The sequence below is a fragment of the Hippopotamus amphibius genome, chromosome 2 (assembly GCF_030028045.1).
Source record: "Hippopotamus amphibius kiboko isolate mHipAmp2 chromosome 2, mHipAmp2.hap2, whole genome shotgun sequence".
In the NCBI taxonomy this organism is placed as follows: Eukaryota; Metazoa; Chordata; class Mammalia; order Artiodactyla; family Hippopotamidae; genus Hippopotamus; species Hippopotamus amphibius.
In genome coordinates this window covers 15,119,717-15,134,108 of record NC_080187.1, presented here as the reverse complement: position 1 = coordinate 15,134,108, position 14,392 = coordinate 15,119,717, and the positions used below count along the sequence as shown (strand labels likewise).

The 14,392-nt window shown below is 49.0% G+C and overlaps 1 protein-coding gene across 17 annotated transcripts in view; it reads right to left on the bottom strand.

The window, feature by feature from the left end:
- Positions 1–14,392, bottom strand: part of CDK5RAP2 (CDK5 regulatory subunit associated protein 2) — a 191,269-nt gene that overhangs the window by 78,014 nt on the left and 98,863 nt on the right. For 11 of the 17 annotated variants that reach the window (XM_057721670.1, XM_057721678.1, XM_057721675.1 and 8 more), the window contains 4 exons: positions 10,493–10,590; positions 5,359–5,516; positions 3,775–3,884; positions 1,550–1,678 (listed from right to left, as the gene is read on the bottom strand). In XM_057721670.1, coding sequence (XP_057577653.1) covers positions 1,550–1,678; positions 3,775–3,884; positions 5,359–5,516; positions 10,493–10,590 — 495 coding nt within the window. The remainder of the gene's footprint in view (positions 1–1,549; positions 1,679–3,774; positions 3,885–5,358; positions 5,517–10,492; positions 10,591–14,392) is intronic. The other 6 variants (XM_057721683.1, XM_057721686.1, XM_057721671.1 and 3 more) reach the window with 1 other exon arrangement.

The window sequence follows — 14,392 nt, the reverse complement described above, 5'->3', positions numbered from 1 at the left end:
TCGTGCATCCCATTCCGGGAGAAGACAGGGACCTGTGTTGCAAAGGACACAGCTATTCAAAGGGAACATCAAACTGACGTGCCATCTGACAAATGACTCCAATCTGAATCGGCTGCTATTAAGATCTCAGAGTGGGAAGAGGAAAAACCCAAAGGACATAACAGGACATTTAACAGATTTCTTTCAAAGGGCAAATGAACAAACACACTTGCCATTTGCGACTCAAATGAAGCAGGTGAAGAATGGGCTGCTTATTAAAAATGCTGCCTTGGAGAAAACAAACCAAGAGACTTGTTTCTCCCTAAATGGACTGCAGATATTCTTGCTGTTCAAAATTATCTAGAGCCCTGGAGACTAAGATCAATAACATTCCCTCTCTCCAAGGGAGCAGATGGCCAGGGCACAGCATAAATACCTTTGAGCGTTTCCCACTTTGAAGGTAGCAGGAGACAGCTTAACGCTGACACATCTTTCCCCAGAAACGGTGTGGCAATGAGACCTCCATTTACCGGGTGTGCCAGGCTGAGTTCAAGACAACCCCAACCAGGAAGATCCTGGGGGATCCAAGTACAAAAGGCTCTAGTGCATTTCATGGTGAGAACAGTTCCAGTCTTCTGAAACTAACTAACATAACACAGGCACGGAGCAAGGCGTTTCCTGAGGAAGTGTCAGGCTAGGCAGAGGCTAGAGGGAGGAAATGGCCAGCTCCTCCTCACTGTCACGACATCAGGGCCCTCTACTATGTGGTCAAGTCAAGAACAGAGAAAATCAGGGACAACACACCACGAAGATGAGCAGAGAGCCAGAGTCACCAGGGAGAAGAGGCTCCCTCCACTCTCCCTGGGGCGAGCTGAGAGAATGAGCCTGCACCTCAATGAGTACACAAGCCCAGGAGCCACGCACTCTTTAGCGTAGACACCAGATTGAACCTTCTGTGGCCCTTCCAGACCTTCAAATGCCACCAGTAGAAAAATCCCACAGTCAGGAAGCTGGGCTTGTGGGCTCACAGGACACTGACTCTTTACTCCCTGTCAGGTCCTCTGTACACAGCAGTGTGCAGGGGTTCCTGGGTATGTGTGGGAAGGAACAACATACATCTGGTCAAATCCGGAAGCCAGATGCCAGGGTAGTGAGAAGATGCATTCAGAGGATTAATACAAACAGGAAATGAAAAGTGTGTTTACTCATTTGTTTGTCAGTGGTAGTGACTTCATTAAGGCTGCACCTACAGTAGCCAAGTTACCTGGGTGATGTGGCAACTCTCCAGACCCCTGAGACCACAGAATCATCCAGACGTGCGTCTGCAGCCCAGATCCCCGGGCCGGACTTGGAGTCCACAGCATCACGAAACATCGAGTGTGTCCACGCAGACACGACCCAAACTTGCAGAAGCCAGTGGACAGACCTGCTGACCTAAGAGGGCCCTCAGACTCTGTCCACAGCAAAGGGAATTTCAACAGAGACCTTCCCAGAATAGATGCAGCCCTGAGACATGTGGGGGGTTGCTGCTCTGTAATTAGCACACGGGGACAAGAACACTCCTTCTTACCTCCGTTTGATCTACCGACTCAGGCCTGTCCTCACCCGGGAAACCCATGCAGGAGAGATCAAATATGGTCTTCTTCAGGTGCTGGTTGTCCGTGTACAGCTCCTTCACCAGCTGGATAAGGTCACCAACCTGGGAGATGAGAGCAAGAGAGGACTGACTCCCCACAGGCAGACTTTCACCCCCCAGAGCCACGGCTACTGAGAGGACTTCCTGCATCACAGTCACAGAGAATCGGGGGGCCTGACTTCCGGCTTAAGCTATCCCAGGTACAGCGAAAAAAACACCAGCATTTCTGTATTCTAACCCCATAGCCACCACTTCAAGGCAAAGAGATCCTGGGCAAGCTACCTGGTCTAAGCCTCCATTTCTGCATCTGTGGAATGGGTCACCGTAAGAACTGAGTGTGATCATGGTCACAGCGCACTAAAGCGCACTTGGCACAGTCCAAGTACTCCGTCTGAGACAGCAAATATGACCTCTGTCTTGTACTTGAGACCTCTGGAGGAAAATCCCCTGAGACTGAAACTTCTGAGGCTTGTCAGAGGCTTATTTTACAGCACCCACCTTCCTCTTCCTACTGCTATTTAGCACTGTCCGTAATAACAACAGTCTCCAGTATATAAAGCAATTCACGGCTACTAAAATACTTTCACAAACTTTAGTTACTCATTCCTCACAAAATTCCTGAGGAGGTGGACAGTAGTATGATGTCCCTGTTTTACAACAAGAAGCCTAAGATACAAAGAAGTTCACTGCCCGAGGTCCCACAGCTGGGGATCCTGGAGAATTATGTGACACATAACAATGGCCAAAGTGCCTGGTCGTGGAGACAAGGGCAGCTGCCCCCACAGAGGCAGAGCTGGGTCTGGACTCCCAGGTCCAGTGCTCCTCCTTAAGGCAAGGTCTTGCGAGGCCAGGTACATAAGCATCTGAACAGACACCACCTTCATTCCCTGCAAGCTTCAAATCCCTACAGCCAATGATCTTCCAAACCCTTCTTAAGGGGGTAATCACTAGCCCCCTCAAATAAAGTGGGAAATCGCACCCTGACCATACATAGCAGGTGTCCACTGCACCAAAACATGAACACAAATCGGACCCAACCCTCAAGGAGGTTACGGAGGGAAGAACAAAACACCATAATTCTACAAACATTAAATGCCAACCAAGGGAACTAGCTCCTGCCCCTAATGCAGCCATAGTAGGTACTAGCATCTCTAGTGTCTTCATCTTCAAAACACTAACAGATGCCTCAATGCTTCTTCCACTCCTCCCAAAATGCTGACATTTTTATAGTTCTTTTTATTTCTTCCGTACCTTACACCTGCTGTTTTCTCTCTCTGCTGAGAAAGCCTTCCAACTAGAAAAACTCCTATGCATCCTCCAAAACCCACTTCAGGTCTCACTTCTCTTGAGACGCTTCCTTGGATCCAGTGCGTGCCTCCCGACAGTTAACCTCTCCTTCTCGGCTGCACCTAAACCTCGCACCTCTGCCTATTACAGCCACCCTTTCACTCCGTGTTGCCACTGCTTGTTCGCATGTCTGCCTACTCTACCAGAAGGTGAATTATTCCAAGACAGAAAGTTAACCTGGCATACATGGATGGTAATTTTATAATAAATCACAGTGTCCTCTGAACTCACACTTCCTATTCTTATCAATGGCTCTCAGAACCTTGAAATGCTAAACCACTCTTACCATACGAATGATCAACAGATCGAAAAATCTTTCCAGTTTTAGAAAAGATTTATTGATCAAACCTGAACCTTTATTCTTTCAAAAAAGCATCTATTAACTCCCACTGTGTGTGCCAGGCACTGGGAAATCAGAAGCAAATAAGATACATTCACTCACTTTAAGATGTTCACAGCCTAGTGGGGATACAGAAGAATAACCAGATAATCATAGATCAGTATGAGAAGGACATCGGTGCAATCAGGTACAAGAAGTGAGGAGAATGAGAGGAGGGAGAGATGGCTAATTCTAGGGGGGACAGAGAGGGTTTCCTGGAGGAGATGACACCTGGGCGGGGTCCTCAAGCCTGAGACGGAGTGCATCAGACACAGGGGAGGGACTCCAGGGGACATACATCGAGGGAACAAAGACAGGCAGGGAGAAAGGGAAGAGAGGCCGGGAGAAGGGAATTCAGAATCTTACACCTCTGATCAGGAACCCAAGAGACAACAAATAACCAACAAAGCACTGAAAGTTAATAGGTCAATACCTTTTCCTTAAGCTCTTCTTGAGAAAAATGTTCCACTTGAAGCCGACTGTGCTCTTCAAGGCAAATACTCAGATAAGATGTTTGGTCACTATAAAATGAAAATGGTTCTTCTGCACAGAAAGAAAAAAGTGGGGAGGAGGAGAAAAAGAACATCAGAAGTCGCTCCTTGCCAGACCAATCCCAGTGCAACGCATCTAAGGCTCTCTGAATCAGGTCGGGGGCAGGGAGGGGGATAAGCACCCACAGGGAGTTTAATGCACCACCTTTGGAGCAAAATTAAGTTTCTTCTTTCTCTACAGGCTGATATCTCAATGCACGGTTTCATCGTGGGCTGCAGGCTTTCACTGTGGCCAATTCTGAATTACAATTTGCATATCAAGTGTTGTACCTGGAGACCATTCTGTGTGGCACAAGCAAATGCTGGTTTTCAGTTTAAATGAGGGACTGATTCTGTTTAGGCGAAGATACAGGAAAATTAGATGTGACCCTCAAGGGTAGAACTCAAGGGAAATAAAAGGGCCTGATGTGTTTTTTACCGGCTCCAGAGCCCGCCGTGGTAGTGAGCACACTGAGTGCAGAAACTGCCTATGAGATCTACGATGTGAGAGTCTTGGGTCACCCACAGAAGGGTCTGCTTCCTCTGCAGCAAAGGTCACATTCTCACAGGGAGCAAAGGCACAGAGAAGGGCCACGCTATTCACTGAGTGGAGCACATCCACAAGCAAGATCTCACTCAGTACACGTGGGTAAGAGCGGATACGCTTCGTTAACTGGAAAGACTTCAAAGATGTCCTGGCTCAAATCTGTGTAAATCAACCCCCACTCCGACCTCGGCTTCTTCACCTGTGATGAAGAATGCCTACTCTATCCAGTGGTACGATGGTCAGGGTCACAGGTGAGAAGTTAAGTGCCTGCCGCTGGGCCTCGTACACAGGAAATGTCAAACCTACCAGTTACTGATTTTAAGCATAGGTGCCAGCACATGGCTAGAGATACGGAAAGGAAGAAGATACCAACCCAGACTCTACGGGGCTCAGGTTCTAGCGAGGGTGCGGGCCAAACACTGCTGTCATGAGCATAGCAGTGCATGCACCACGGGACCCTCCCTAACTGAATCTACTTGCAGTCATGACAATGCGAAAAGCAATGCTCCAGCAGGTAAGCGCAGTCTCACCCCCACACGGCTATGCAGTCGGGCTCTCTGCAGGGGGTGCCGTGGTAGGCAGAGTGCAGACGTTTGTGGCGATCAGGGCCACCCACCAGAGAAAGGGGATGGCAAGGCCCCAGGGTTATCTGGAGCTAGAAGACTCCAAGGAAGCAGAACACAGCAGAGGCAGCGAGGAAGCAGTCCTGCAGCAGGCCCTCTGCGGAATTAACACTATGTGCGGGGCCCTTCAACTCCGCAGGCCGAAGCCAGCCGGGTACAGGCTAGGAGAGCAACAGTAACACCGTCACCGCAGAAAAGGCTCCCCAGAGGAAATCCCGTGGGTGCCTCGTCTGCTACTGCAGTCTTAGGACTCAAAGTTCAGCCAAGGCCCTCCGAGTGGGACAACCAAAGAGAAATACATACAGGAGAGCATGTACCTTCCCGCCATACAAGAGAGCGTGTACCTTCCCGCCGCCTGATTTCACTGATCTGTTCCTCCAGGGCCTTCTGCAGGTTCTGATAGGAGAGCACATCCCGCTCTAGCCGCTTCCGCAGGGCGAAGATGCTGTTCAACTCAGCCTGCACGTTGTGGACACTTGGTAAAACAAGACACCAGGATTTTAAAAACAGACCTACTTGTGCTTTAAGATGCAAGGCCCAGCAAGCCTTCCTTGGATTTTTATGTCATCTGTGGGTTTTTTCTGGTTATGAAAATAATTATATGTGTATAGAACATTTAAAATATAAAAGTATAAAAAAGGCAAAAATTACCATAACCCCACTACCAAAGAACACATGGCAGACTGTATTTCCTCGCAATCTTTTTCCTTGAGTATTTTTACAAGGTTGAAACAATACTGGACAGATAATACTAAATTGTGCATTCCTCACTTAAATATTTCCCCACATTTTCAGGAATCATTTGCAAACGTCATTTTTAATGACTATATAATATTAAATCGGGTGGATATCCCACCATTTACTTTAACTCATCCCCTATCAGTGGACATTTGGGTCATTTCCAAGTTTTTGCTACAGATGTAGCTAGGTGGAACTAATTTAATTCCCCAGAATGCTTCCCTGGAACAATGCCTTGCATGGGCTCGGATACGGAAGGAAGGCTCTCCACAGAAGAGAAGGCAGCGAGGAGAACGTCTGCCACGTCACCCCTAAAAGAGGTGGCACTGGAGGTAAGGGTGAGGGGAAGGAGGGACAAGGAAAAAGACAAGGAGAAGAGTGCGAGCTGACACTGGCGGCGGGGGTGGGGGGGGAGGTGAGAAGAACCAGTTCAGGGGTCAGTGGAAGTCTACAGTGATGGGTTAGCCGCTCACAAATGCAGAGTAGGATGGTTTTTTATTTGAGGGGTGGAGGTGTCAAGTATCACGTCTGGGTCAGTGTAATATGGTGCTGACCTGCACGGAGAGCTTGCATGAAACCAGCAGCCCAGAACTCAGAGGCCTGAGGCCTTTGTCCAATGATGCAAACATTCTGTATCTGCGCTGCTGAATGTGGTATCTACTAGCTGAACATGCCTACAGAGCATTTGAAAGGTGGCTACATACTGAGGAACTGAATGCTTTATTTTTTAATTTAAATGTATACAGTCACATGGCTAGTGGCTACTGAACTAGGCAGTGCAGTTCCACAGGCAGGGCTCCAGACTCCTACTGATGTATACACGACGGGGATCTGAACCGGTTACACCAGCTCTCAGAGGAACAGAGGCTCCAGCGGACACCTGAGTAACGTAAATACTGTTTCACTGAAAATCTCTGCACCTAAAGCCTTGTTTCACACTCAGGTTAGCTTCTTAAGATGGATTCCCAGCAGTGCAATTACTGGGTCAAAGTATACAAACACGTTTTGAGACTACCAAAACACCTTAGCAAATCAGAAAGCCTCCTTTTTTAAATACCAAGAAATACATCACTCTGTCCAGCGTCTGACCTATCGTTCCCTGAGAGGGTCCGTCAACACTTCGAAACTGTCTGAAAAAATTCATGAATGTGTGGATCTTTTTTTTATGGGAGAGGTCCCCTAAGCTTTCATCAGACTGTTCGTGGGGGGTCCACAGCCCCAAAATGCTTAGGAGCCGTTGCTCTAAAACACGTGTGGCCCAGACTCAAGCCCCACTTCTCCTCCAGCAGTTTCTTCCAGCTCCATCCATGGAACTGCACCCATAAATCAACATCTATTGGAAGGAAAATAAACCATTATGTCTAATCTTCTATGCTCGCCGCTGGGAAGATGGCTCATTGTGAAGCAGCCTCCTTGCAAGGGAAGGGGCCCTCCCAGCAGCTCGTGCCTAGTTCCATTTCAAGACAATCATAACCGGCGGTTCGCAAGGCTGATGGAAAACCTCACAGAGGCGTCACAGCACAGCGCAGCGCTCGCTCGGGTGCGGTCGTGCTGCAGACACACGCAACCAGGGGGAGAAAGGGAGATGCTTTTAGCACAGCTCGCATGATGAGGGCGGGGGAAGATGACTGTTCCACTCCCTCTTCCATTTTCTGACAGGGTGAAAAGTACACAGCTGCTGCTCCTGTACCTGTCATTGCTGTTTCCCCAACTCCAGGATCTCTGCCAGGTGTGAGGAGTCGGTGGAACAAAGGGAGCTTCACTCAGAAGGAAGGGACAGCCCTGCACCTTCCTCTTTCTGGAGTGGCGTGGGGCAGCTGGAGGACGCACGCGCGCACAGCGCCACCGCTCACGAGCTCCACGACCTCGGCGGTCAGCGAAACTGCCCGAGTCCTGCTAGCCCCATCCGTAGAGTGGGCACAATGCCTTTCGTTCAAGAGTCTTGAGAGTTCAATGAGATGTCATAAGCTTAGCACAGTGTCTGACACACACGAGATGTGCAACAAACATCACTTCCTTCCTTCCATGTATCCCAACAACTCCCAAACAGTAGGTATTTATTTATACGCCAAACTTTCTGCTACTCATGAGTTGCAGGCGTGATTTTCCTTAGAGATGATTTAAACCCCCCAGGGCACATGTGGCAGTATCTGGAGACATCACTGGTTGTCTGGGGGTAGGGGAGGGTGTTACTGCCACGTAGTGGCAAAAGCCAGAGACGTCGCTAAACGTCCTACGCTGCACAAGGCAGCCCCTCAATAAAAAAGACAAAAAGTTATCTAGTCCCAAATCCCAACAGTGCCGAGGCTGAGAAAGCCTGAGTTATAGGCAAGTACAAACTGTCCTAGTCCTCAAGATGAGAGCTGTCTCGGTAAGGGCCTGGGCTCAGGAGCCAGGGAGATCTGAGCTCTGAGAATTCCTAAGTGTAGGAGCTTGGGAAATACGTTAAACATCTCCCCCAAGAACAGATGTCTACCTCTGTGATACGGGGTTGAAGTGTCACGGTGAGGAATAAATTGTAAAGGGAAAGGACCAGGCACACAGCTAACCGTGGTCAGTTCCTCCCTTCCCACCCCTGCTTTTCCAACTTTAGCTACAAGCACGTCATGCATCTTCAGAGTGGTCCACCTATCACTGCCAGTTTCCAGAGGCTGGGCAGTGCTGGAGTGACCCCAGGGGGCTCCACCGGCCTTAGCCCACAATTCTGCCCCCTGGCGACGGCAAGGTCTGGGGACTCAAGACCCCCTACAAGCTGAGTCTGCGGACACTGGCACGCTGAGGCACGTGGAGGCGTTTCACGTTGCTATTAGCCTTAGTAAGTGTTACCATGTACTGAGTGCTTACTGTGTGCCAGGCAGAATTAGGACTTTACACATTATCATCTCGTTTCAAACAACCCTGGAAGGTAGGCAGGGAGGCAGGTGAACAGGTAGGTCTGTAGGCAGGCCAGTCTCAATTGCACAAATACATATCCTGAGGCTCAGGGTGAAAAGAGCTCTTACTCAAGAGCTCAGAGCTGCTGAATGGATTTCGACCCTGAAGATGAACAGGAAACCTCCTAAGCATCCCTGTTATTCACGGCCCTGACCCGCCGGGTCCCGTGCACACTGTTATTCACTCAGGAAGAGCCTATGAAACTCAGAGCGGCCAACCACGATGCTAAGGAGGCCTGACGGCGGCCACACCCACCCACAGGGCCCCTCGGTGCCCAGAGTCAGAGCTGGCTCCCGTCCGGAGACGCTGCACGATGACACCCGCCCTGCCCGTCCCCCACTCAGGTTCCCCGCACTACTCAGCCCCTCCCCCAAGTGAAAATGACGAGCAGCTGAGGCTTCTTGAAGACGCTCACTTTCAGAGTGATGCCTGCTCCAGAATTTCATCAGCATGTTTTCATTTTCCTTAAACTCGCTTCAGATTAAAAATCCTGAAAATTACCTCATAACTCAGAAGAGCTGGATGGGGGAGGTTATGGGTGGGGGGTGGGGGGATGGATTCACCCAGTAAACATCTCCCGAGTGCCTACTCCACGCCAGCCCCCGTGACAGGCACTGGGACATGCAGACAGCAAGACTGGCCCACTGCCCCGGGGGCACTCACGGTCCAGGCGAGGAGGCAGGCCACACCAAGACAAGTGACAAAGGGAGGTGAGGGCAGCTGTGAGGGCAGCAAAACCGAGGGGGCAGCTGTCCTGGGGACTCGTGTGGGCCTCCTGACAGGGGGAACCCTAGAGACAAATTCTCAAGGACAAGTGGGAGACAACAGGGTGCAGAAAGTCGCTGAAGGCAGAGACAGGAAGCACCCGGCCCTAGGAACGACGAGGACTCCATCAGGCCTGCGGTGAAGGACAGGAGAGAAGGGGCGGTGAGGGGAGAGTTTTCTTAACTTTTAATCACGGAAAATTTTAGACATAAACAAATGAAGACAAATTAATGTAATGAGCCGCCCACCCACCTACCCACACCCCTGCCCCACGACTGGGGAGCCATGGCCGATCTCGTTCCGTCGGCGTCCCTGCCACTCCCTCCGCTTCCGTGCAGCTGTGAAATGAACCCCATATGACAATATGCTTCCACCTGTAACCACCCGTGTGCAGAGAGATGACTTCTCCATGGGAGAAGTCACTGAGGTCAACCCAGTGCTGGGCAAAGAGAGACCCAGGTGTGTCACTTGCCCGTGGACACAGCCGGGGCTAGAGCAAGACCACCAGCCTACAACAGCTCTCCTCACCACATCTCCAGCACCAGTCACCCGAGCAATTCTGTGAAGACACGAGTCACTCCAAGACAGAGAGACATGTTTGCGCCCCGGGCTTCTTCTGTCACTCACCACCTGTGCGACTTTGGACAAGTCATTTAACCTCTCCTAGTTTTCATGGCCTCATGGAAAATAGGGATAATGATATCACTTACCTCGGAGAAAAGCAGTGAGGATTACAAGAGATAATACACGTGGAGGCACTTTCTAAATCTATAATAAAGTATTATAAGAACCTGAGTAATCAGTATTAATGATATTTTTATCCTACATTTGTTGCCAAAAAATCAGACAAATCTTGCTAGGAAATAGGTGTATCTGAATTAAATAAGGCAATTACCATCCAAGCCCTTTAAGCTTCCTAGGCAAAGCAGGAAGGCTTTGCTGCCTCAGAAACCACCAGCATTTATTCAAAACATATGTTATGCATGTGTGTGATGTCCAAACAGAAATCCTTACCTGTCTGAGTCCTGCAGAGACTTCACCAGATGTGTATAGATGTCCTGCTCTTTCTTTAAGACCTGAATCAGCTCTTCATAGCCTAATTGCTGCTTTTCCTGAAAATGACAGTGGGCATCTGACATTAAGAGAAGAATTTTGAAAGCGCACATCCTTACATTATGCAAACACATGTGGATAGTTCTGGTTTATAAACCCAAACAAAGGTGATCTCCGTGCCAGACTCCAGATCAGGCCACAGTCAGAGAGCACCACCTGCAGGGGGAGTGGGGAATGACCGGCCCTCACGCACCACAGAGGAACGCTGAGCGCGGTGCTCCAGGCACGGCGTAGCTGCTGTGGAAGAAGCACCATCCTTACCCGACTGCCCTTCGTGAAACTGCACCCCACCCCGCCCCCGCCCCACCCCGCTCAGAGCTGCCCGTCATGGTTTCACACAACACAAAGAATGCCCTTCCACACTTGTTCTTGCTCCAAAGAAAAGAAATTCTCTGCCACTTACTAGCTACGTGAACTCAGCTAACCAGCTTAACAAACCTCTATGAGGTTCAGGTTCCCCATTTATGAAAGGGGATGTAATTTTGTGAATTTCACAAATGTGAAAATTTTTTTACAGTTCAAATTTTGGCTCTGTCACTGAGCAGTTCTGGGACCTAAGGAAGTTACTTACTAGAGCCACCTGTAAAATGCGGGACAACAGCCACCACCTTATGGAGTTACGGAGCAGATCAAAGCTCAGTTGTGCGCTGGAAGGAATCAAGGATCCCGGGGACACGGCCAATTCCAGTACTGACGCAAGGAAAGGCAAAAACAGGCCACATCTATGGCATTCTGTCATGCCAGAAAATAAGGAAGTGCTTCAAATAATGGAGCCTTGTCAAAAGGATACAGAAGCCAGTTTGAAAAGGCCAAACCTGGGACAATTTGAGCATCAAAATAATGATAGTAACAAATTATAACCCACTGAGTAAAAAGAAATTCATGTCCATATGGACACGAGTAGATGAATGCATGGGAAGAAGGGCGGGCTTTTCTCTACAGCAGAACAACTAATAAATGCAGAAGGCATAACGGAATTGGAAGAATCACCATTTGCTAACCATCACGGTAATAAGCAATTCAGCCTCCATAAAAGGAGGCTAAAACTACCGGGTGAAAGTTTGAAGAAGATCAGAATATTTACACAGACTCAAAATACCTCCCCTCAAATACTTACTAATTACAAAGGAAAAAAAGAGTAACCTCACAGTCGAGACACCAGGCAGACACCACCTTCCCAAAGTTACCCAAGTCAGCATGGCCAGTAATGGAACAAATCTAAGTCGTGCACCGTTGGATAGGGCATGCTGGAAAAACAGCCCTGCTCCTGTGACACTCGCGCTAAGCAGGCCTCCCCAGAATCCAGCCACCAAGAAGCATCAGACAGACCCAACCGAAGGACGCTCCACAACAGAACTGGCCCGGGTGCTTCAAAAGTCTCAGGGCCACAAAAGTCAGGGAAAGACTGAAGACTAAAGACTATTAAATGCAACATGTGATCCTGAATTGGATCCTTCTGCTACAAAGGGCGTTACGGGACAGCTGGTAAGACACGATTGAGTCTGAGGGTTCGATGGGAGTGAGGGTCTCAGCTTAGTCCCTGGCTGTGACGGCTGTGCTATGTCATACAGGACAAGGTCCCTGCTGACAGGAAGTACACACTTAGGTATTCAGAGCTCACAGGGCTTCATACAGGCAACTTACTCTCAGATGACTCAGGGCAAGTAAAATCCTTTATTTCTGTAACTTGCTGATAAATCTGAAATTATTTCAAAATAAGAAGAAAATGTTAAAATAAAGAAGCAAAGTTAGGGACCTCCCTGATGGCGCAGTGGTTAAGAATACTCCTGCCGATGCAGGGGACACGGATTTGAGCTCTGGGCCAGGAAGATGCCACATGTCACGGAGCTCATGCACCACAACTACTGAACCTGTAGCGCTCTAGAGCACAAGAGTCACAACTACTGAGCCTGCACGCCACAACTACTGAAGCCTGCGCACCTACAGCCCGTGCTCTACAACAAGAGAAGCCACCGCAATTAGAAGCCCGCACACCGCAACAAAGAGTAGCCCCGCTCACCACAACCAGAGAAAGCCCGTGTGCAGCAATGAAGACCCAACAGAGCCAATAAATAAATAAATAAATTTTTAAAATAAAATGAAGTAAAAAAAAATTGAAGCAGTAAAGTTACAGTGTGCAGAACACCTGGCATGGACTAGATGCTCCTTAGTGCTGGAAGACACTCGGTCAGTGGAGAGAGAGGGCCTGCAGTGGCCCTTGTGTTTCACCTGGACTCAGCCTGTCTCCTAAAGTTAAGGACCTAGGACAGGGCTTCTGACCCTGATAAAAACTCAAACATGAACGAGGGGGAAAAGTCACATCTTTATTTCCACTAACCTAGAACTGAAATTTAGCACTTCCTTCATTTATGGGTTGAAGGAACTACTACAAACCACAGCAATACTAGTGTTTTCCTGAGACTTTGTCATCAAGAGTTACAGTACAATACAGTTACTTTCTCTATGCTGCAGGCATCTCAACATACTTATTCTCATCACTACTTCAAGACCACAGCAGTCACTCTGTTCACCACTAGATCTTGTTATTTAATGCATTAATAAAAGAAGCAGCATTTCTACGACTGACTTCTTTATATTTTGATAACCAGATTCCAAAATAACTGGTTTCCTTTATAATCCTGTGCACGTATTTTATGCATTTAAATACTTTTCCAGGGAAGAGGTCCTTGGCTCCAGAAGCCTACCAAAGGGATGCCGAGGGCAAAAAGGTTAGGAGCCCGCCACCTAGGAGAACGCTGCTGCACTTCTAGGCCAGAACAGAACAAGGCCAAGCCACCACCTGCCAATTAAGGGTTTTACACGCTACCCCACCGTGTGGTCATGAGAAGTCGGCCACCCACACTGCTAGAAATGCTGTGCCCTTTTGTAAACCTCGCCACGTGTCACTGGCACAAGGAGCTCCCACCTGTCATCCATGCACAGTCACTAGTGTCAGCTCCCACCTGTACACACCGCACATGCACTGGGACACAGGACCCCAGGGGAGCGCCTGGGAGGAACTCACCAGGGTACAACACAAAGAGGCTACCATGTCCTCAGGATGTCAGCCATGGTACAAAGTGCTCTCCAGCATTTTCTCACTGAACCCTCCCAACCCAGTGAGCTCAAGCAGTACCATTCTCCCAGTTTTGGTGATGAGGGAACTGGGCACGGAGGGCCAAAGGGCGCCCAGGTCACGGTGGTGAGGCTGGATGTGGACCCAGGCCGCCAGGATCCAGGGCCTGTGCTCTTCAGTCCACCCATGAATGAGCCATGGTGGATGCAAAGCACTGGGAGCTTGACAAAGGTGATGTGGTCACTGTCAGCCACATAAAGGCCAGCCAACAGTGACAACGAAAATAAGAAAATCTACTGCTTCTTGAGCATCGACCATGAGAGGCAGGGATGGTTAAGTGTGTGACCTTATGAGCTATGTGACCTTGAACAAGTTACTCAAAATCTCTGTGCTTCAATAACCTCACCTGTAAGTAGAGGTAATAAGTCTACATATCTCATAGCGTCGTGGAAGAGATGAACTGAGCTCATCTATACGAAATTCTCACACGGATGCCCAGCATGGAGTAAACACTGACGAGCGTCCGCCGCCACTACCCTTCCTCTGCTCCAGTGCTAGGCTGGGTCCTTAACATAGATCACCTCTCATCGCAACAGCAACCCAAGGAGGTATATTAATCGTCCCACTTTTCAGATGAATACACTGACTCTCTGAGAGGACAGGTAACATATTTGAGTCCATTCAGCTAATAAGTGGCAATCAGAATTTATGCTTAGGTACGTAAC